Source organism: Scyliorhinus canicula, chromosome 16 (genome assembly GCF_902713615.1).
Source record: "Scyliorhinus canicula chromosome 16, sScyCan1.1, whole genome shotgun sequence".
In the NCBI taxonomy this organism is placed as follows: domain Eukaryota; kingdom Metazoa; phylum Chordata; class Chondrichthyes; order Carcharhiniformes; family Scyliorhinidae; genus Scyliorhinus; species Scyliorhinus canicula.
In genome coordinates this window covers 133465199-133488085 of record NC_052161.1, presented here as the reverse complement: position 1 = coordinate 133488085, position 22887 = coordinate 133465199, and the positions used below count along the sequence as shown (strand labels likewise).

The 22887-nt window shown below is 42.9% G+C and overlaps 1 protein-coding gene across 4 annotated transcripts in view; it reads left to right on the top strand.

Moving 5' to 3' along the window:
- Positions 1-22887, top strand: part of ptpn11b (protein tyrosine phosphatase non-receptor type 11b) — a 176383-nt gene that overhangs the window by 67092 nt on the left and 86404 nt on the right. For all 4 annotated transcript variants that reach the window (XM_038821749.1, XM_038821748.1, XM_038821751.1 and 1 more), the window contains one exon: positions 11585-11707. In XM_038821749.1, coding sequence (XP_038677677.1) covers positions 11585-11707 — 123 coding nt within the window. The remainder of the gene's footprint in view (positions 1-11584; positions 11708-22887) is intronic.

Sequence of the window (22887 nt, the reverse complement as noted above, 5' to 3'; positions counted from 1 at the left end):
GCTTGTGGATGCGCCCCCGCATTCTGGGGTTTCCCTTTGCTGTAGCCAGCCTCGTGCCCTTGTCCCTTTGTTCCTCCTGTGGTTCTGCTTTACTCCCTTCTCCAATCCCCCCCTACTTCTGCTCCCCCCCTCCCATCTACCCCCCGAGCTATCCACCCAATGGTGGTCTATGGTGCTCAGAGCGAGGCAGTACAGTCCCGTGCAAATTGTCCTTTAGCATTCTCCGTGTCTCTAGTGTCTGCCTCATCATTATCTCTGGTGCTCTTTACCCAGCCCGTTCTTTTGGATGAACCCGTCCGCGTCCGCAGGGGTCATAAAATAATGTTCCCTGCTCTGGTACGTGACCCAAAATCTGGCTGGTTACAGCATCCTGAACTTCACTTCGCTCATCTACTGGGCCGATTTTGCTTTGTTGAACTCTGCCTGACGCTTTCCCAGGTCTGCTCCAATGTCCTGAACTTGTGTCCTTCCCAGTTGCAGGCCTTCATTTGGCTGGTGGACCAGCGCAGGATTCTCTCCTGGTCATGGTATCGGTGTAATTTGGTGAAGATCGCCATCGACTGCTGCCCAGCCTTGGGGTTTTGGCCGGAGCAACCCATGTCGATCTCTGGTGGGTTGGGAAAGCTGTCCCTCCTCACTAAATGTCTTAGTATCTGGGCCACTTAGTCTGTGGGGTCCTATACTCGCTTCCCTTTGGCAGGCCCATTATTCTGAGGTTTTGGCACATTGACCGATTCTCCTGGTCCTCAGTTTTTCCCTTCAGATTCTCCTGGGCCGCCACCGACCTTGGTTTTCCACCTCCAGGGCAACAATCCGGACGCTTTGGGACGTTGAGGCCTTTTCCAGGTCCTTGATCATATTTCTCTGGGCCTCCAATCTCCTTTCTACTTTGTCGAGAACCTCCTGCATGGCAGCCAGTGCTTCTTTGTCCGCCACCTTGATCTCGCTGTTGATTTTCAACTTTCAGCTCCTTTAGTTACCTCATGAGGAACTCCTTCCATCCATCGTCCGGTGGGGTTGAGCTCGTTTTGCGGTTTGCTGGTCTCCCTCTCTCGGATGTAGCTGGGGATCCTTATCCTCGTGGGCCCTCTGATCCGCTCGTTCATTTCTCCTGTCTCTTGCCGTTGCCATTGGTCTCTTTATGACCTCTGGAGCTACTGCTACCCGGCATCTCTCCTTTTCCGCATGCTGTAGAGGGTGAGGGATGATTTTCTGCTTTTTGTGAGCTAATTTTGGTTAAAACTGTCTGTTTTCTATTTCTTTGAAGGAGAGTCACCTTTTGTGTGTCCACTCAGCACATCCCCAGCACCAGAAGTCTCAAATCCCAGAATTTCTTTCTGCAGAGGGGCTCCTTTGTGACAGTGGTACAGTTTTGAAACGGTGCCCCGATCTCAAAGTGAGCTTGAGGGTCCACAGCATCTCTCACGCACGGTTAATGTAACTCTCCTAACACATGGGTAACAGCCCAACCCTTGACCCCCGAAGGGCAATCTCCTCCCATCCATAAACGTTAGCGAGAGCCACGCTGCCCACCACACACCCAGGCATGAGGCTAACCCTGCCCCACACCCATCCATCCTTGTGGGTATCGGGGCATCACCCTTCGCCAAGTGAGCATACCTCACTATGGAGTTGCTGAGTGTCTTGCCCCCCCCCCCCCTCAGGACTCCACCTTCAGAAAATGTAACACCACTATTGAAGAAGGGAGAGAGAAGAAAACTAGGGAACTTGCAGGCCAGTTAGCCTAACATCAGTCATCGGGAAAGTGGTGGAATCTATAATTAAGGAAGTTTTAAAAAGGAACTTAAGAAATGCATTGTATGATTAGAACAAGTCAACATGGTTTTACAAAATGGAAATCCTGTTTGATAAATTTCTTAGTGTTTTTGAGGAGCGAACCAGTTAATGTCATATTCTTGGATTTTCAAAAAGCATTTGATAAGATGCCACACAAAACGTTAATACACAAGATAAGGACCAATGGAGAGATGATTGTTTAACAGATATGAAGCAGAGAGAAGGAATAAATGCGGCATTTTCTTGTTGGCGGGCTGTGACTAGTGAAGTGTCATGAAGACCAGTGCTGGGGCCTCAGCTATTGACAATCTGTATTAATCTGTATAGACAAATAGACAAGAGAGGCATGTACTACAATGTTCGGTGGGGATGCGAGCTGCGCGGTGGACACAAAGAAGCAGCAAAGAGATATGGACAAGTGCAGTGAATTAGCTGCCAAGTGGCAGATGGAGTATATTGTGTAAATGTGAAGTTAATCACTTGGGTTCTAAGTATAGAAAAGCAGATTTAAAAAAAAAAGGCGTGAACTTGTAAATGTTGGAGTTCAGAGAGACTTGGGTATACTTGTGCAAGGAACGCATAATGTTAACAGTAAGTACAGCAAATGATCAGGAAGGCAAATGGCATGTTGGACTTTATGGTAAAGATTTTGGAATAAGTACAAGAATAAAGAAGTCTTGTTATAAATTGTATGATACTTTGATGAGACTACACCTGGAATGGTGTGTATAGCTTTGGCCTCCATATTTAAGGAAGGATTTACTGGCACAGGAGGCAGTACAGTGAAAGTTCAATAGGTAGGTCCCTGGGATTAGGGTTGTCCTCTGATGAGAGGCTGAGTAAATTGAGTTTATAATCTCTGAAGTTTAGAAGAATGAGAGGCGATCTCATTGAAACATTCAAGATTCTGAAGGGGCCTGAAAGGGTAGATACTGAGAGGTTGTTTCCCCGGCTGGGGAATCTAGACCAAGGGAGCATGGTTTCAGGGTAAAGGAGCAATCATTTAGGACAGCGATGAGGAGAAATTTCTCCACTCGGTTGTGAATGCTTGACAACCTTCCGGGGTACAGAACTCCGAAACAGAAAATTAGTCCCACGGGAATCGAGGGTTATGGGGGCACGTGGGAAAGTGGATGTGAAGCCCAAGATCAACCATGATCATATTGAATGGCAGAGCAGGCTTGACATGCCACATAGTCTTTGAAGTGTTGGCTAGTGTAGATTTGAGAGATGAACAGGCACTTCCAACTCAATTTTATTAACTATTTCTAACTAACTAACACACGATGACTGTGGGTCTAAATGATGCTAACTTAAACTAGAGACCTAAGCCTTGTCCGAACCAGTTGCTTCTCTCAGCATGTGTTGCGAGTCTGTGCTGGGCTGGATGAGTTCTTGTTACACTCAGAGGCAGCACCCAGAATAAGCGGGAACCATGGTGCCCTCTGCCTTTATAATGTGTGTATTCTAACTGGTGATTGGCTGCGGTGTTTGTCCATGTTGATTGGTCCCAGTGTGTGTCCATCAGTGTGTGTCTGCACCATGATATACTGGTGTATATTATGACAGTCTTCTCCTGCTCCTATTTCTTATGATGTGGGGACTCCGGCGTTGGACTGGGGTAGCACAGTAAGAAGTCTTACAACACCCGGTTAAAGTCCAAAAGGTTTGTTTCGAATCATTAGCTTTCGGAGCACAGCACATTCACCGAGAAAGGAGCTGTGCTCCAAAAGCTAGTAATTCAAAACAAGCCTGCTGGACATTAACCTGGTGTTGTAAAACTTCTTACTGTCCTATTTCTTATGCTCTTCTACAATGAGGTGGCAATCTCCTGCCTCGTTGGATGATGGCTTGTACTGTTGTGGTCAACTATTTTAACCATATCACCTGGTGTGGTTCTGGCATAGCAGTCTCTGCCGCATTTACTGCTGAGGAAGACTGTAGGCTGAGAAGGTGCATAATTTGCTGCTTCTTCGCTCCTCATTGAATCATGGTTGGTCCCCAGGTTTGATGTTAATTGTAGAGGAAGGAGTATGCTGGGCTATGAAGTTCAAGATTATGGCGGAATGCAGTTTTTGCTGGTGCTGATGACAGCCATGAGATGATGTGGGTCAGTTTTGAACTTCTGGATGTGTTGTGAATCTGTGCCATTTAACATTGTGATATTGAGGAATTTTGTCTCCCCATAGTTGTTACTCCCATGTTGCCATGGACAGATGCATTTACGATAGCTAGATTAGTAAAAGACTTCAATGCTGAGCTATTCTGTGTTATAAGGCGATGAGTAAATATCTGAGGGGCGTGCCTTTACCTGTTGGATTAATCTGCCATGGAAGTGACAATTATCTTCAGTGGGTAACCCTGTAAATAGATTAAAGTCAATATATGCAATAACTAAACTGTAATTCTTTTTAAAAACAAATTGCCAGCAAACCTCTAACAGTGGTCATAATTTTAGCAAAACAAATCTGAATCATTTTGGATCTGATCAGTATGATGGCTTACCTAATATCGTAAAATTCACAAGCAAAATGTGATGAGAGACTACAAATTTGAATTGTAAATCTGGATGTCTAAAGGCTTGTGTTTTGAGCAGCATAGCTTTACACTTCCACACAACATTTTTTGATGTTATAAGTGAACTGGGACATGATCTGATTTGTGCACTGGAGCACCCATACTGTTAAGGTAATTGAAACACTTGTTGTAATGTGCTTTTTCAAAATGAGGAACGAACAGTTTAAACATAAGGGGCGGGATTCTTCGACCCCACGCCGGGTCGGAGAATTGCCGTCGGGCCTCGCGAACCTGACTCCGTGGAGAATCTGCGCCATTGGCGCTGGCGTGATTGGCGCGGCGCTGGCCGCAGGCCGCTCTACGCAGCTGACCCACCGTATGGGCCGAGCGGCCGTAAGAAAAGAGCCGAGTCTCGCTGGTGCCGTTCTAATCTGCTCTGGGCCGGTGGGACCTCGGCATGTAAGGGTCGGGTGGCAGCCTTTGGGCGGGGGGAGGGGGATGTTCGACCATGGGGGGGCCTCCTTTGTGGCCTGGCCCGCGATCGGGGGCCACCGATCGGCGGCCGGCCTCTGTGGCTCGGGGCCTCCTTTCCTACGCGTCGGTCCCTGTAGTCCTGCGCCATGTTGCGTCGGAGCCGGCGCGTTGAAGGAGGCCACTGCGCATGCACGCATTAGCGCTGGTGCCACTGAGCATGTCCTCATTGGCACCGGTGCAGCTGTGCATGCGCGGATCTCGCAGCGCACAGTTCGTGCCGGGATCTGCAGCTGGAGCGGCGCGAACCACTCCAGTGCCGTGCTGGCCCCCTGGAGGGGCCAGAATTAGTCATGTGAGTGGCCCGTTCATGCCGTCGTAAAACGCAACAGCGTTTACGACGGCGTGTACACTCTGCCGTGGGATTGGAGAATCCCGCCCACGGTGTAACTGGTTTAAGCTTCATTAAGCGTATGAAATTATTTATAAAGAAGCATTGAAAGCATCTATTACACGCCATTGCTCACATGGTAGAGAAAATACCACCAAATCACAACTGAAGAAAGAAATAAGAAATACAGTTGTTTTCAACAATTCTTTCTGACTTTGCAATAAAATGAGTAGGCTGCTGAAATAAACAGAGGAGCCAAGCAGATGCCAATCTAGAGAAACTTTCAACAGCAATAATTAGCCTCTAATTGACCGAAGGAAGTGTTCATATCATTTCCCCACAGGGATCACACAAGCAGTGTCCTGAAAGCAGCTAAACATTACAGCTGTGCTCAAAAGCCAGGGTACCCATTAACGGCATCATGGGTAATCAGCTCATACATCGGATAAAAATATTCTTACTGTGTTGTAAAATCAATTTTAACTTCATGCTCCATGTAGGCAAATGCCTTTTTTCATCACCGTGACCGTTGTTGTTGGATGCTGTGTTGAGGCCTCACTGGTTTTGATCAAGAATGGGCCAAATAAACTGAAAGACCTCCCTCATCTATAGTCTGTAACTCACCTCGGAGTTTCAGCTTTACTTAAAAGAAATGCAGATACTAAATGAGCTGCGTTTCATTAGAAGCTAATCTTAATCAGAGAAAAAGTGTTACCGCGATTAATGTGACCTTTTATAGAAGCAAATATTTGTACTATTAGACCCGACCAATTTTTTAAAAATCTATTCTACCATCAGTTTCACACATGTGAGTATTGTTTCACTAACATTTTGCTACACCTGGAATACTGTGTGTAGTTATGGTTGTCATATTGTAGAAAGGATCTACAGGCACTAATGAGAGTGAAAAAAAAACCCCAAAACTGCAAGATTGGGAAAGGATGAGAAGACCGGTCTCTTTTTCCGTTGAAAACTGTGGGGCAACTTATTCGGCATCTTGAAAAGTATGTGATGGATTGATAGAGCAGACACCATTGTGATTGTTCCCACTAGTGTGAAAGAGAAAAACTAGTTGCCATTGATAAAGGATAATTACCAAGAAATAAAATAGGGAATTCTCAAGAAACCTCTTTCACCAGAGAGTGGTGAAAATGTGGAACTCGCTACTGCAGGGAGTAGTTGAGGTGAATAATATAGATGCAGTTAGGGGAAGCTAGATAAACACATGAGGGAGGTGGGAATACATTGTTATGTTGATAGAGGTAGTTGAGGAAGGATGGAAGGTGGCTTAAATTGAGCATTCGTGTTAACATGGACAGTTCGGCCAAATGGCTTCACCAGATGCCTTTTGGTTTTCTCTATTGCTAACCATGGGATCGCATATGGCATCTCTTTAACTGACATATCTTGTCCAATTTTGTGGTGTATGCTCATTTGCACTAATTGTTACATTTCCACTCTTCTGCACCCCGCCTCCCCCCCCCCCCCCCCCTTAGAAAACCTGCATTGATTTGAGGTGCCTTTGGTTAACAATACGTCAATTACTTGCTGATGTACTGCTGGCATAGAGGAGAACCTGGGGACAGGCTGGAGAAAGTGAGGCCCTGAGCCTGGCTGGAACTTGTTGAGTATTTTAAAGCAAAAGACTCTAACACCGAGTTTTCTTCACCAATGTCTGACATAATGTTGGAAACCTTATTACGTTCCTGTAATTTCTAGATTTTATTACTGCTGATTTTTGTTTTAACGTCTATATAATTCCACACTAATTGAAGTAAAAGGTTGGCTGATTATTATTAAAGTGAATCACATTTCTGATAATGGTAAATTACTTGATAATTATTATCTTATAATTTTGTTCTATCTTTTTGCGAACAATTATTATTTAATTGCATAATACAGTGGAAAATTTTAAGGTTGATTGAAACTTCAATTAAAAGGCCCGTTTGTCGTTGTCTCCATATCATAATGAATAGGTGGTTGACCTGATCAGTGTGAAGTTTGCTTGTTGAAAAATACTGTTCAATCAAAGGATGACGGAGAGGGGAGCGGAACTCTGAGCAAGAGATATGACTTTCTACATAGCTTCATCAAATGTGAAGGATGATTTGTCACTGGGATATGTGGAAGATTCTATAGAAAAATTGAAAACTACAGTACAATGTAATCCACTTACAACCATGTGCAGATATCTGGCACATTTCTTTCCCGGATACTGGTCTGTACAGCTCAGTATGATAATGTGCAGTTTATTTGCCCGCTAAGTCCAGAAGAGGTATTATTTAAACGTTTATTTAGACCATTAATACTTTATAAGTAGTGGGAGGCACGATGATGCAGTGGTTAGCACTGCTGCCTCATGGCGCCGAGGACCCGGGTTCAGTCCTGATCCCGGGTCACTGTACGTGTGAAGTTTGCACGTTCTCCCCATGTCTGTGTGGGTCTCACCACCAAAACCCAAAGGTAGGTGAATTGGCCATGCTAAATTGCCCCTTAATTGAAAAAAAAGAATTGGGCACACTCTAAATTTATTTTGAAAGTACTTTCTAAATATGGAAACTTTGGTTAGATTTAGACCAGGCCATAAGCTATTTTTCTGATACTCGTGACCAAATGTGGAAAGTTTAATTGGATTCCAGTATAATTGAAGATGTAGCAAAGCCCAAGTAACCAAGGTGGGTTCTTGGCTTGTTTTAAACTTGTTTTGTTAATGTTCTAACATTGCATTATACCTTAATTGGGTGTCGCAATTGCTCAGTGGAAATATCTGTTTCCTTTAGTGGCCTAGATTTGTATTATGGAAACATTTTGGCTGTCTGTGGAAAGTGTTTGCAGGTTATTGGTGAATTTTGTGTCTGGTGAAATGGAACACTGATGAGTTTTAGATGGAAAATATGGTTAGCCACAAAAAAATGTGTCAGGGCGAGTACGAAGATATGATGGTTGATTTTAGCTGCCACTTCATATTGACGTGAACTCTAGCTGCCTTGTGCATTTTACATATTAAATATTTCACTTCTCAATTTGGTCAAAACACTTAATTAACGAACAGGAAACTTTCAAACTATAGGCGACGGAGAGGGGCTGGTTTAGCTCACTGGGCTAAATCGCTGGCTTTGAAAGCAGACCAAGCAGGCCAGCAGCATGGTTCGATTCCCGTACCAGCCTCCCCGGACAGGCGGTGGAATGTGGCGACTAGGGGCTTTTCACAGTAACTTCATTGAAGTCTACTCGTGACAATAAGCGATTTTTATTTCATTTCATTCAAGTTTTTATTTTAGGGCTTGTGAAATTAAGTATTCTCTTTCAAATGCAGATTCTTTTTAAACAGAAATGTGAAAATATAGTAATGCACATCACAGAATGTATGATTAATGCTATGTATTGCTAACAGTTCCTAGTAGAGGTCTCGTGGTGTAGTGGGTAGCGTCCCTGCCTCTGGGCCAGGAGCTCTGGGTTCAAGTCCCATTTCAGGAATTAATGGCTATGGAAGGCGCATTCATAACGTGGCCAAACAGTTGATTATCAGCTTGTAAATCCTTCCCATACGCCTGATGGCAGTTCGGAGAGTTTCCTGGTCAGCCATAGTGAGGAAGGCAATAACAAACCACTGCAGTACTTTGCCAGGCATAAATATGGACCAATGCAGGGAGGTCCATGGTCTTCAATGCCATCTTGGAGCATGGTACCTGAAGGACGAGGAGGATTGTTTTTTTTTAATGCATTTTGCAAACACGTATCAAAACAGGTTACAGCAAATAAACACCCCGGGAAACATACTTTCCAACAATCAACTATACAGTCTGTACAGATTTTCCCCCCTTTTCACCCCCCCCCCCCTCCCCCCTGCGACGAACAGCTCCTCAAACACACACATCTCCCACTTTTTTGCAAACCCACCTGCTGAGCCCCTTAACTCATACTTTATTTTCTCTGGACAGCACGGTGGCACAGCAGTTCACATCACTGTCTCCCGGCGTCGAGTGCCCAGGTTTGATCCTGGCTCTGGGTCACTGTCCATGTGGAGTTTGCACATTCTCTCCTTGTTTGCGTGGGTTTCGCCCCCACAACCCAAAGATGTGCAGGCTACGTGGATTGGCCACACTAAATTATACCTTAATTGGAAAATATGAATTGGGTACTCTAAATTAAAAAAAACACAAATACTTTATCTTCTCTAACCACAGGAAGTCGTACAGGTCACTCAACGAAGCCGCTACCCCCGGTGGCAATGCAGACCGCCACTCCAGCAAAATTCGCCGCCATGCCATCAGAGAGACGAAGGCCATGGCATCGGCCTTTCTCCTCTCCATGAGCTCCGGCTTCTCTGAAACCCAAATATCGCCACCAAAGGGTCCGGGTCCACCTCCTCCTCCACTATCCTGGCTAAGACCACGAACACTCCTGCCCAGAATCCTCCCAATGTTTTGCAACCCCAAACATGTGCGCGTGATTTGCTGGCCCCGCCCACACCTCTCACACTCATCTGCTACTCCCTGAACGAACCCACTCATTCTCGCCCGAGTCATATGCGCCCTGTGCACCACCTTAGACTGTACCAGGCTCATCGTTGCACAAGAGGAGGTCCCGTTTACTCTACTCCTCACTTCATACTCCCCAATTGGCCTCCCCTCCCAACTCTGCTTCCCATTTCTCCTTGATCTTCACCACCCGCTCGTCTCCCTGCTCCCCCAGCCACTTGTACATATTCCCAATTCTTCCCTCCCCTTCCACATCCGGAAGTAGCAGTCGCTCCAGCAGGGTGTATCACGGCAAACTACCACGGCAATCTAGGGAACCCCCTCCAGACCCTTCACACAAAGTCCCTAACCTGCAGATACCTGAACTCGCTCCCCCTCAGCAGCTCTACCCTCTCCCTCAGCTCCTCCAGACTGGCGAACCCTTCTTCCAAATAAAAATCCCTCACCTTGACCATCCCCACTTCCCTCCACCTCCTGTATACACTATCCACCCCCCCCCCCCCCCCCCCCAGCTCAAACCCATGATTTTCGCACAGCGGCGTTATCACCGACATCCCTTCTATCCTAAAGTGCGTCCTCAGCTGATTCCACATCTTCACCGTGGACTTCACCACCAGGTGAGCTGCCTCTGCCACCACGGAAGACATGCCAGGGCGAGGCCAGAAAATCCCAACCAATGTTTCAGGCCAAATGTTAACTTTAACTTGACAAATGCTACCTGACCTGCTTGGTGTTTCCAACATTTTTTTGCTTTGCCCATTTTAACATTTATGGTTTACAGCAGTTCCGAGTATACATCAAAGATGAATTTTGAAGTAGGTCTCTGTTACCAAGCGTGGTGTCCATTGTTCCTGTCAACTAAAATGATGATGCGCTGGATGATTTTTGGACTAGAGTTTGGAAACTCTCACTCTTCTTGCATGACAATCACCTGGGGGGGGGACTCTGAGGAGACATCCACAAACATTCACTTGTGGTTCAAAGTGAAGAGTATATTTGCCTACTGTCATTGTGTGTTAATGAGACTATTGTAGATTAAGATGTACTTTGTAAACTGTGTAAATCCTAAAGCCTGTGTATAATCGTTAAGTATTATATCATAGTCCAATTTTTTCATATTTAATAAATATGCATTTTTCTTGTTATTAAAACTAATTTGTGATTCTGTCCTCCAAGTTTTATATTTTTTTGAACTCGGGTTTCCATTGACCTGGGTTTTATTTGGTTTTTTGCTTCTCCCAGGAGTTAAAATGGTGAGTGGGGAACATATGCATTGTGATGTATAAGACAACAGGTGTATGCAGTAAAGGCTTGATGAATCTTTTCCTGTTCATCATTTCTGTATGTTTCTGGATTAATTAATTTTTAACTATTGCTTAGAAAGGAATTCCTAGAATGCTTAAAGTAATGTGATCCCTGGTTCTCTGCTCTTAAGCCAGTAACCCTAATTTGCATTGTACCTGCTGCATTGCATTTAACTCTAAACTTGCTTATCATTTTGTCCTTGTCTGTTGTTTTGCTCTTCTCACCTACTCCATGCTCTTGGCAGCAAGAGCAAATTACAACTCAAGAGGCAAAACTCGACAAAAGTAAAGGTGTACACCTGAATAGCGGTAAAACATACAAGTACCTAAAAGAGAAAAATTGACTTGTGTCCAACACAGCAGGTTTCAAAGCATACATCGGAAAGAGGTTCTGTAAATATAAATACAAGTATGTGCAGTGAAAGAGAAATCTGTTTCACCACTCAACATGGAATTCAGATTTCAAAGGATTACTGTATTGCAATGCTCAGCACTATCCAATTTAACTGTATTTTCTGCTCAATTTTAAGTGACTTAAATCAAAATTATTAAATAATTCCACTTTATAGCGCATTTAGATTTGATATTATTATTTAAAAGTTTTGTTTCGTTCTGTTATACAGGTGGTTCCATCCCAATATCACAGGGATTGAAGCGGAACAGCTCTTGTTGACAAGGGGTGTTCATGGAAATTTCCTAGCTCGTCCCAGCAAGAGCAACCCAGGAGACTTCACTTTATCGGTTAGGTAAGGCACAGCTGACTACGTGAATGAAATTATACTTTAGAAGAAAGAATGAGGAAAATATTTATGTTTAAGAATTCAAATCTCAATGTGGAAAATTCAATTGTGGATCCCACTATTGTTTGGTGCCTTCCATCTGTCTTTCGATACATCATTCCATACAAGAAGATATTCCAAGTGGGGAGATTTATCATTTGAGAGGTTAATAAAAAGACTGGGTGTTTTGAGCTGGTGGTGGGTAGGGGTATACTGGGGTGGAAATTTGGAGTACCGACAGGCTTTCTTTCACTGTGTGTCAATAGGAGTACTCCTGCTCCTCCACATTCGGGTAAATGTGAAATACTCACCTTTTTTGGTAGGTGGCAGTCTACTATTCTAGTGTCTGATGCCAGGGGGAAACCAAGCTTTAAGTGGGGACCTCATATGGGAGCTTGACACCCTTTTTTGCATATGGAAGAGGCCTAACACTCTTTCAGGCACTTTTTGCCATCGCTGATTGGCACATTTGTTTCTGGACTGGGTGAGTACTTCCTGCCAGCCATATTAGGAGGCCAAGTTAGTATTTGAAAAACGGGTGCTGCGCAACTGATTTTATTGACTCATAACTTCCTAAAGCCTACAACGGTTGAAAGCATTCATAATTTCAGTGGGGAATGTTTTTTTTAAGGTTGCAGTAATTGTTACTTTTATTTATTCATGGGGGTGAGTGTTGCTGGCATTTATTGCCCATCCCGAATTGGCCTTGAACTGAATGGCTTGCTCAGCTATTTCAGAGGGCATTTACGAGTCAGCCACATCGTTGTGAATCTGGAGTAATGTAAGGATGGCAGATTTCCTTCCCGAAAAGGCAATAGTGAAGGGTTTTTAATCAATTCATGGTTTAATTCCAGATCTTTTATTGAATTCCAATTTCACAATCTGCCATGGTGGGATTAGAACCCGTGTCCCCAGAGCATTACCCTGGGCTCAGTATAGTCCAGCGACAACACCACGGCACCACCACCTCCCCTAAATATTTTTGCTGTGATATTTTAAAAATTAGCATTTTTGGAGCATGCTGGTACGGTATTTATGCCAAAGGTATTAGCACTTCCATTTTGATTTGGTGCGGTCACTGTTTGGGTGATTGTCAATATACAACAGGATTTAATTTGATTACCATATTTTCCATGGCCAAACTACAATGGGCTGTCAATTCACTATCTTATCATACACTATTGCTCGAGATTAAAGTTGTTCCCAAATAATTTAGTAATTGTGAAAAGAACAATAAATTGTAATTTCTTTTGAGTAATATCACAGTCATATTTCATACGCACTGGAAGACAGACTGTTGGGGTTGCACGTATGGGTATTGGAGCAAGAGACAGTGACTACAAGAATCTAAACCAACAGTAAGAAATAGTTTGATACGTTGAACCAAGAGAACTCCAATAAGAATTTTACATAAAGCAATAAAGGGTGTAGTTTTGAATGGAGTTGTTTTAGGACATAGAACATTACAGCGCAGTACAGGCCCTTCGGCCCTCGATGTTGCGCCGACCTGTGAAACGACTCTAAAGCCCATCTACACGATTCCCTTATCATCCATATGTTTATCCAATGACCATTTAAATGCCCTTAATGTTGGCGAGTCCACTACTGTTGCAGGCAGGGCATTCCACGCTCTTACTACTCTCTTAGTAAAGAACCTACCTCTGACATCTGTCCTATATCTATCTCCCCTCAATTTAAAGCTATACCCCCACATGCTAGTCATCACCATCCGAGGAAAAATGCTCTCACTGTCCACCCTATCTAATCCTCTGATCATCTTGTATGCCTCAATTAAGTCACCTCTTAACCTTCTCTCTAACTAAAACAGCCTTAAGTCCCTCAGCCTTTCCTCATAAGATCTTCCCTCCATACCAGGCAACATCCTGGTAAATCTCCTCTGCACCCTTCCAATGCTTCCACATCCTTCCTATAATGCGCCAACCAGAACTGCACGCAATACTCCAAATGCAGCCGCACCAGAGTTTTGTACAGCTGCAACGTGACCTCATGGCTCCGAAACTCAATCCCTCTACCAATAAAAGCTAACACACCGTAAGCCTTCTTAACAACCCTATCAACCTGGGTGGCAACTTTCAGGGATCTATGTACATGGACACCGAGATCTCTCTGCTCATCCACACTACCAAGAATCTTACCATTAGCTCAGTACTCTGTCTTCCTGTTACTCCTTCCAAAATGAATCACCTCACACTTTTCTGCATTAAACTCCATTTGCCACCTCTCAGCCCAGCTCTGCAGCTTATCTATGTCCCTCTGTAGCCTGCAACATCCTTCCGCAGTGTCCACAACTCCACCGACTTTAGTGTCATCTGCAAATTTACTCACCCATCCTTGTACGAGGCATTCCAATTAGTTTGTCTCATCCTGTGGTACACCACTAGTAACTGAACTCCAGGCTGAACATTTCCCATCAAGGTTTAGTTCAAAGGGGCATATATACAGGTTGTAAAAAGGTGCACGTAAGTAAGGTAAAGATGGGTAAGTTAAATTTTTTTTTGAAAGCCCAAAAGCTAAAGTACAGAACTAAATCCAATCGATTTTAGCAAGAAAGCATTTCTGAAGAGACCGATTGGAACAAAAGGGAAGGACTGTATTTAAGGAAATACTGAAGTCTATGCGAGGAGTTAGCTGCTTAGATCTCCCAGAAGATAGCAGGATAGCTGGTCAGAACTCCCAGAAGATGCAGTGTGAACAAAGCCTTGCTTGGAAAACCAGTTTCTGTCAGCCTCAGAAGACATCCCCAGAGAACAAAAAAGGGTACTGTTTCGTAAAAATTACTGGAATTCTATAGATTTTAAAATCTGTAACAAGTTATTGAACAGAAAAGGAGATGGTTAGCTTTGAGGGTAGTTTAAGTTTAAAGCTTTCGGAACTGTTAAAGAATTGTCTCTTACTCCAATTGCTGCATAAACACCAGTCATTCTTGTAAGTGTAATTTTAAAAAAATAAACACTTACAATAAGATCATCACAAGTAGTCGGAGACATGATTTCCTGATTTTGGAATTTCTCCTCATCAAATAAAAATTGCAAAACCCGTTTTAGAACTGTTTCAAGTTTCCCTTTGGGATTTGGCCAGCTCGGCATTTACCACCAGAAATGCCAAATTATAATGTAGACAAAAGAAATTGAGTAACAATAATTGTAAAATCAGGTAAATAAGAAATAGTCACTATAATCTGACAGATTTAGGAGCTAGCAGAGTCCTTTGATATATATTACATACATCAGGCTAATTTGGTTTAAGCTAACCCCAATTTGTTGTTACGTAATGGGTTAAGAGGCATTCCAATTAGTTGTCTCATTTATGTTAAGTATCCAATAATTGACACTGATTATGTAAAGAGGCTTCAGGTGGCCTTTGTGTCAGGTGATGTGAAGATAGCGTTTTGTGCAGAGTCTGCTAAAGTGAAATAAAGGTGTTTGTGAAAAGGAAAAGAACCGTGACTCTTTATACAACAGCAGCTAAACGTCTAACATTTGTGTTCTAAAGGAAATTCTTATTGTTGAAGGCAATGGAACACAACAGCTTTATGGAGTTCCCAGTTTACTGATTCTCTACTCTTGCAACTGCACTATTTATACCAGGGGTCCAGTTCGGTTTCTGGTCAGAGGTAGCCCTCGGATGTTGATGGTAGGGGAATCAGCAATCCCATTCCCATTGCAGGTCATGGGGAAATGGTTAGATTCTCTCTCGTCGGAGATGCTCATAGCCAGGCACTTCTGTGTCCTGAATGTTACTTACCTCTAAGCAGCCCAAGCCCGGATGTTGTCAAGGTCTCTGCACAAGAATCACTTCAGTATCTGAAGATTCAGCGGTGGTAGTGAACATTGGACAGTCATCAGTGAATATCCCCACTGCTGACCTTCTGATGGAGGGAAGATAATTGATGAAGCAGCGGAAGATGGTTGGACCTAGGACACGACCCTGATGAACTCCTGCAGTATTGCCCTGGGACTTACATGACTGGCCTCCAACGACCACTTTGTGTTAACCTTGAAAAGTTGATTTTTGCCACACAATCTCAGAAAGACGGTCAGACTTTTCTTAAATCTGTTTACTGGTTAGTGCAAGCATGCAAAACGGGTTCCTTGCATTTTATAAGAACTTAGCACTGACAACAGCACCTTAAGGAGCTTACAAAATCACTTTAAAAGTAGAAATTAGATTTTAATTAATTAGAAAATAGCTTAAGTTATAATCTAACTCTTAGAAATATGCAAAAATTCTTGTGTTTCCTCCAGCACCTTCCTGCAACTTTAATGAAAGATAAGCAGATATCCCAGAGGAACAACCAAGACAAACAAGCATTGCAACAAATGAATGATCATAGTAATTGTACTTTTCCATCGCTTCTCGGCCATTTGGCTAAGATGAGCGTGGGATCAGGTGTAATGCCTGGATCTGGTATGTCTCTCTTGTGGAGACCATGAATTGGATTCAATTTGGTTTTTGGAGCAGGCAAGGAGCCGGATTGCGGGTTTGCCCCTGTCTGCACTCTGAACTCTGGCTTTGTAACTCTGACAAAGTAATAAAAAATATATATATTTTGTTTTAAATTATACTTTTCCAAGGGACAGATGCCACTGCGAAATGTAATTTAGCTGAATTTAACTGTTAAGTTAAATTGTTTAGGTATCCATGGCTCAGCTTAAGTAACATTGCATAGTAATATCACTTTTTAAATTATGATTTTAATTTCTCACTGACTGATATTTTCTTATACAATTAGGGTGATCTTGTAGTCAAGGCAATACAGTGTTTCAGTTAGCCACTTTGAATCATAGCAACCAACAGCAGTAGATGTTTCGTATTGCTTTACTTCCGGACAATACAGTACTCTGTTTAAAGTGCAAGCTTTATGATTTAAAAATGGCTACAGTTGGAGTACAAAAAATTCTTAACTTTCCTTGTAGAAGGGGACTTCCGGTGGTGGCGATGTGCTGAACAGTCCGCACAAAAGTTGGCTCTCCTCTGGAAGCTTGAATTTTGGCCACTTTAACCTAAAAAGTGATGACAACCACCCCCCCCCCCCCCCCCCCCCCCCCCCCCTTACCCGCAACAAACCGAATGACAATCATCCAAGAAAATATCCTCAAATCTGCCAAGAAACAGAAGAGAGCAGGAGCGGTAAGAGCCAGGAGAGAAGGATGCAAACGGCAGACACAAGGAGTGAAGCCGAGTACAATGTGGTGGACTGAGCGGGATTGCTGATGTGATCACCGGCACCGACCCAACCTCCAAAGGAGCAATGGATGGAGCTCCTAGCATAGGAGCACCTAAAGCTGCGAGGCTCCATCAAGGAGGACCTCATGGAGACCGTGAAGGCGGACATAGAAACTTTGGCCCCCTTCAAAGAGGCCCTGGAAAAGATGGAACGATGGTTGGATACACAGGAAGAGAACTGGAAAGAGCTGCTACCAACCAGAGCAACCGGATCATGGAAATGGTGGCGGCAACATTAGTGGCGGCCCAGTGCTCACTCGGGGTGGGGTTGAGGAGCAGGAGAATAGATTCCGCCACTAGAATTTTGAGGATCTTAGCACTACCTGAAGGAACAGAGGGCAGGAACACAACAGTATATGTAACGCAAATGTTGGGGAGAATTTCTGCTGGTGGAGGGTGCAGGTGAAACTTGCTACAGCTCTACAGGTGTGAAGTAAGTCCTCAGTCCTCTCTAAGGTATCCTGTGGGCTGTATCTTACTTCTGGGGCAGGTGCTGGCCTCATTCTCTTGCCATCTAGAATAGAGAGAAGGGAGAGAAAGAGTGACTGTCTAGGCCGGCCCAAATATCCATAAAGACATTTAGATTGATTGTGGGCATATATGATGAAAGAGCAGGCCAACAGCTGCTAATTCTGTGGCTAAGAACTAACCTCATCAGCCATGATCACATTGAAGGTGTTTAGGCTTGGGAGGCTAAATTGCCTACTCCGGTTTCCATTCAAGGGCGGCACAGTGGTTAGTACAGTTGCTTCACAACTTCACAGTCCCAGGTTCGATTCCCGGGTTGGGTCACTGTCTGAACGTTCTCCCCGTGTCTGCGTGGGTTTCCTCCGGGTGCTCCGGTTTCCTCCCACAATCCCAAGATGTGCAGGTTAGGTGGATTGGCCATGCTAAATTACCCTTGGGTTAGGTGGAGTTGCGGGGATAGGGTGGAGATGTGTGCTTACCTGGGGTGCTCTTTCCAAGAGCCGTTGCAGACTTGATGGGCTAAATGGTCTCCTTCTCCACTGTAAATTCTATGATTCTATTCTATGATTCTGTGTTGCTATGCTCTGGCTGTGCTCAAGTTTGGTGGAATGAGCGCTAGATGGCAGGGAATTGTTCGACCCCACCTCCCCACGCAGTAAATGGGGAAGAATTGATCTGTGGTCTTGTGTACTGGGTTGGAGGGAGAAAAAATTGAGGTTGGGAAAGGAGAATGGTCGTGATGCTTTATGCTTTTATAGCACCAAATTTGGGGCTGGATACTTGGAGGAAGACCTGGGCCACAATATCTTATTGCTTTCATATCATCTTCTTGAATTCCCTACCCGAAGGCAGGTTCTTGATGATTCGTCACTGAACGACAGCCAAGTGTTTTTTTAAAACTAGGGCAGGATGAGGAGGCAGACCTCAGCTAGAACAGGGATTAAACCACATGCTGTTCGTGTCAATCCGATCCACATGTTAGCCATCCAGCCAACTGAACCAACTTGCTATCGTATATATACCGACCCTAAAATAGGAAACTTATTTCTGGTCTTCCTGCCACAAAAAAGCACATTAAAAAGGCACGTTGAAACAATGGCATTTGAATAATATGTGGGGAGCAATGGTTTGAGAGTGGGTCCGATACATATAAGACAACATCATCAAACAGGAAGCAATGAAAGAAAATTTACTCAGATGGAAAATTCAGTGATACATTGCAATACTTTTACAGCCACAATCAGATAAAGAATAAAGATAAATTAAAAATGAACTAATTAGAGTTTTAAATTTCAGATTAGGTTAAAATCAGATTAAGAACTCAATTGAAGGAAAACAATTTGCTGTGCTTTTCCGGTGAATGATATTGCCCTGGTCTTGTGACATTCTCCTTTAGGGGGAAGCTACAAATGTTTGCCTTAAGAATTCTATTTATTCTGTCTTGTTAAGAATTGCAAGCAATTGCAAGCACAAATTTATTTCCAAAACACTTCACTCTCCACCAAGTTATGTTGTTTTTCTGGACAGTACTTTATCCGTTTTCTAAATGAACAAAACTGACAAGTGTAATTCGCTGAACTGATGCGACAGAGCATTTACAGGAATAAGCAGCAGGGAAAGCTTGAAATGCAAGACTTGCTCAATGATTAGTGAGCGGACACCAATTATTGTTTACTCAGCAGAGCATTTTAAAATATATCAACTTCTCTGATTTTTCAATATACTAGTAAATTGAAGATGATGTGGGGTGACTGGAGCGGCTGGGGCAAGATTTTCCCACCAGGAGCAGGAAACTGACACCAAGTGGAAAGAAATAGCTACCCCGATTTTCACGAACTCCCTCAGTTGGCCTGGAGATGGGCTTACATCTCAATCAGGACGGGTTGGCGGGTTCTCCAGAGGCCTTCAAGCTTGAAAGGAACAACAGGCTACAACAGGGGGTAAATAAGGGCTTTAAAATGGAGGCACTCTCTTTCCAAATTCTTTTAAACAATGGGGGGTGGCTCTAGGCCACTGGGGGAGGTGGAGGGGCACCTCTAGGCACCTAAACTGCACCCTGCCTCTTTTGCAAGAACCTGGAAGCAGACAGGAAACTCCTAGTTATCCACCTTTAATTGGTCTTCACTAAGCTCTTTAAGCCTTGTCAGCTGTCTTCCATGAGTGGGCAGGCTGCCCTGCTGAACCCCATCCCGCCCAGTCAGCAGTGCAAAATCTCAGATACACATTCCTCTGTGCCCACCCCCAAAGCTCAGCACAGGACGTTTGCCCTTTTGAATCTGTATTGACTTTACAATAATTGCTGAATTTTGATTCGTAAAGCATTAAAAAAAAAATTGTGACTGATAATTTCGACAACATCTTTGAAAAATAGCAAATTTAAGTAAGGAATCATACAAGAATAAATCGTGTTAAATGTCCATTGACAAATGCATCCGACTTTACAAGTGGTGCTGTGCAACAAGCACTTTACCACAAAGGAGGAGATCTTGTGAGTGAACTTCAGTGATGTAACAAATTTATTTTGTAAATATGTCCAGTCTCTTGCAATCCTCTCCCCCTCAATCATGCTGTTACCAGTATAGCAGGGAACCATATTTTCCCCACAGTGTTAAGGGAGAAATTCTACTCGAACCTTAAAGAAATGAGTCAGCTGTCTCGCTTCACTCTTCAATGAAATTGGCCACCTGCTACCTCCACAACTGCAGTCCCTGAGCAGGGTGAGATCCAATTCACCAGTGTCTGCAAAGGTGATCATGACCATGAATCTTTAACCATCTGGTTTCTTCTAGGCAACATCTCCTTGTTTGTCATCCATTGTTATAAAGGTCACTGAGGCTCAATGATTGATTGCCTGGTGAAACAGAAAACGTCAACAAATTAATTTATTTTCAATTCTGAGACATTGCCGGTGAGATTGATGAACATGATCCTCAGGAAGTATGAATTCCAATGGCAGAATAAAACTACAGGGTATATCATTTTAACCCCCAAAAACAAGTGGACTTGAGTTGGTTGGGAAATAAACTGTTAAATATTTCCAACATGAAGCCCAGTTGAATCTATCACATTTGCATTACAACTGTTGATGCGATGTTTAGGTGTATTTTTCAAAACATTGTACAATATGCGCCATTAAACAATAAAGGCAACATTTGCAGTTAATTGTTCAGTCCCTGCCATATGGACTTGTAACTAAAATAATGGTTCAACCGTTTGCTAAATTTTATTTAAATTCTATTTCAAGTGAATGGCTCAGTTGTGTGAATAGATTGATTGCATGTTCAGCATTTTGCATTTTACTTGACTACAGTAGGGGTAGATAATTGTGGAAGTGGGCAGTTTAGAGCTGATTTTTCGGGTATTTAGGGCAAAATTACATGCAGTAGATAATTCTTGGAAAAGGTGATTACTTTAAAAGCTGATGTGTAAATTTTGTGATAGTGGCATTGATGTTGGAAGGAGCAGATTGCTGCACTCGTCGGATTAAAGTATTATGCAGTTTTGTGCAGATTTGAGGTGCAGCATTGAATTCAGTGAGTTGTGTGGTTTGTGGTTTCAGTGGTAGGAATGTCAATAGTGAAGATTGCTTTAAAGAAACCTTATGCCATATATATGTTTCAGTTGCGGCACTTGACTTTTTAAGGGTTCCTCCTAAGCACGGGTTTGCTTTGCAAATTTATTTGTAATATTTTAAAAATTGTAGTTTTGATGGAATTTCATTACACCATGAAACAAGTTAATTTAGTTCAAGCTACTTTTCTTGTACTGTATGAAATCACCAAGTTGGATTGATGCCACGTTTGGCCCTGTTTTTACATTGTTGGTTAGACCAGGACATAATATTGGAAAATTAACATTTAATTAAAAAAAGATAGAACAAAGAAAATGGTAAAGGGAGGTTAAGGGACAAGTGAGGAAGATGTTTATCATAAATATAGCAGGAAGATTTCCTGAGTTCACTAAACATAAGCATGCTCTTTAAGAATGTATCTACAATAGCAAACATAGGAAATCAGGCCACTGTTTACAACACCACTTGCAAATAATGACTAGATGGAATCTTCACCAAGAATGAGCTGACTAGCGTTTATATTTCATTTTTAATTAAGATTTAAAAAATTTATATTTTGTAATTTAGAGTTATGATTACACGAATAAAGCTTCTTCAGTTATTCAAATAGCGGTGTTACTTTGATATTAGTATTTGTTTCAGCACCACAATGCATAAGCTGAAAACTTAGTATATTGAGGAGCTTAATTCAGGAACTGTTAGTTAAAGTCCTCAGTTTTTGATGTTGAAGTTTGTACAAATAAAGTGAGTTAATTTAGATTATGGAATGTGCAATTTTAATAAAAGAAAATGAACGACTTGTAGCTGTTAGCAATTTATTATTGAATATACTGAAATGGACAATATCCCAGTAAGCCTGTTTGTGCTTCAATCAAAGGTAACATTACAGCAGCTGAGAATGAAGATGTACAATTGGTATTTTTAAAAGGAAAAAAATGTTCATCAGTAGATTTAGGTTTTTTTGTTTCTATGTTGTCCTTCTTTGGTTTATGTTGGAGATGTTCTCAAATATCATTGCAGTTCTTTATTGGCTATTGTACAGAAGGTTGCAAGAGAACTGGACTCCGCTAATTTTGTTTCTTCTCATCAAACAGCCAAATGAGAATTGGTAGAATACATGGAAAAGAGCTGTGCTCAAGTGACAATCTAGCATTCAGACATGGGCCTTTTTTGTTTCTACCCCTTTCTAGATTGAGACATTCCCCTCGCAGAACCGACTACCACCCATTCTGGAGGAGCCACACTGATCCTGGTCTGTTTTTAGACAGTGGCTTATTTACGTATGAGAGGCTGACTAGCTGGATTGCTTCAAATACATCAGTATAGGGGCAAAGATTTGCACAGCAGGCGTGGAGGGCCTTCTCCAGGGAGCTTTGGAGGGCCTTCCCCAGTGAGAGGAAGAGAAGACAAATTAACTCCTTGTTTTTTTAAAGTGGCCTGACGTTTTTGGTTTAAACCAATTGGGCAGGGGCACAGTTACACTCTGAATGTGCTCTTATAGATCCCCTTTTTTCGGTCCATAGCCCCCTTTCCAACAACTGAATGATGGAACAGGCAGCCTGGCATCCAAAATTCTAAAAGTGCTAATGGCAGAAGCTATGGACCTTGCATATGCTCGGTAGAGCATGTCTGCAAGTTAGTTTCTGTCTCTTCAGATATGTTTAATAATTGTTGAGGCCTAGGCCAAAAGACCTAGTTGCATCTAGTATATATCTTCAATTGTTGATCATTACTAACTCAAAAGAACTGTAAACCCTAAACCAATTATTGATAATAGACAGTTTACTATATTGAAGCAAAAGCACCACGTTCTTTGTGGAAAGCGGAGCCTTGTGTGTTATTCAAGATGAACCCTATTAGA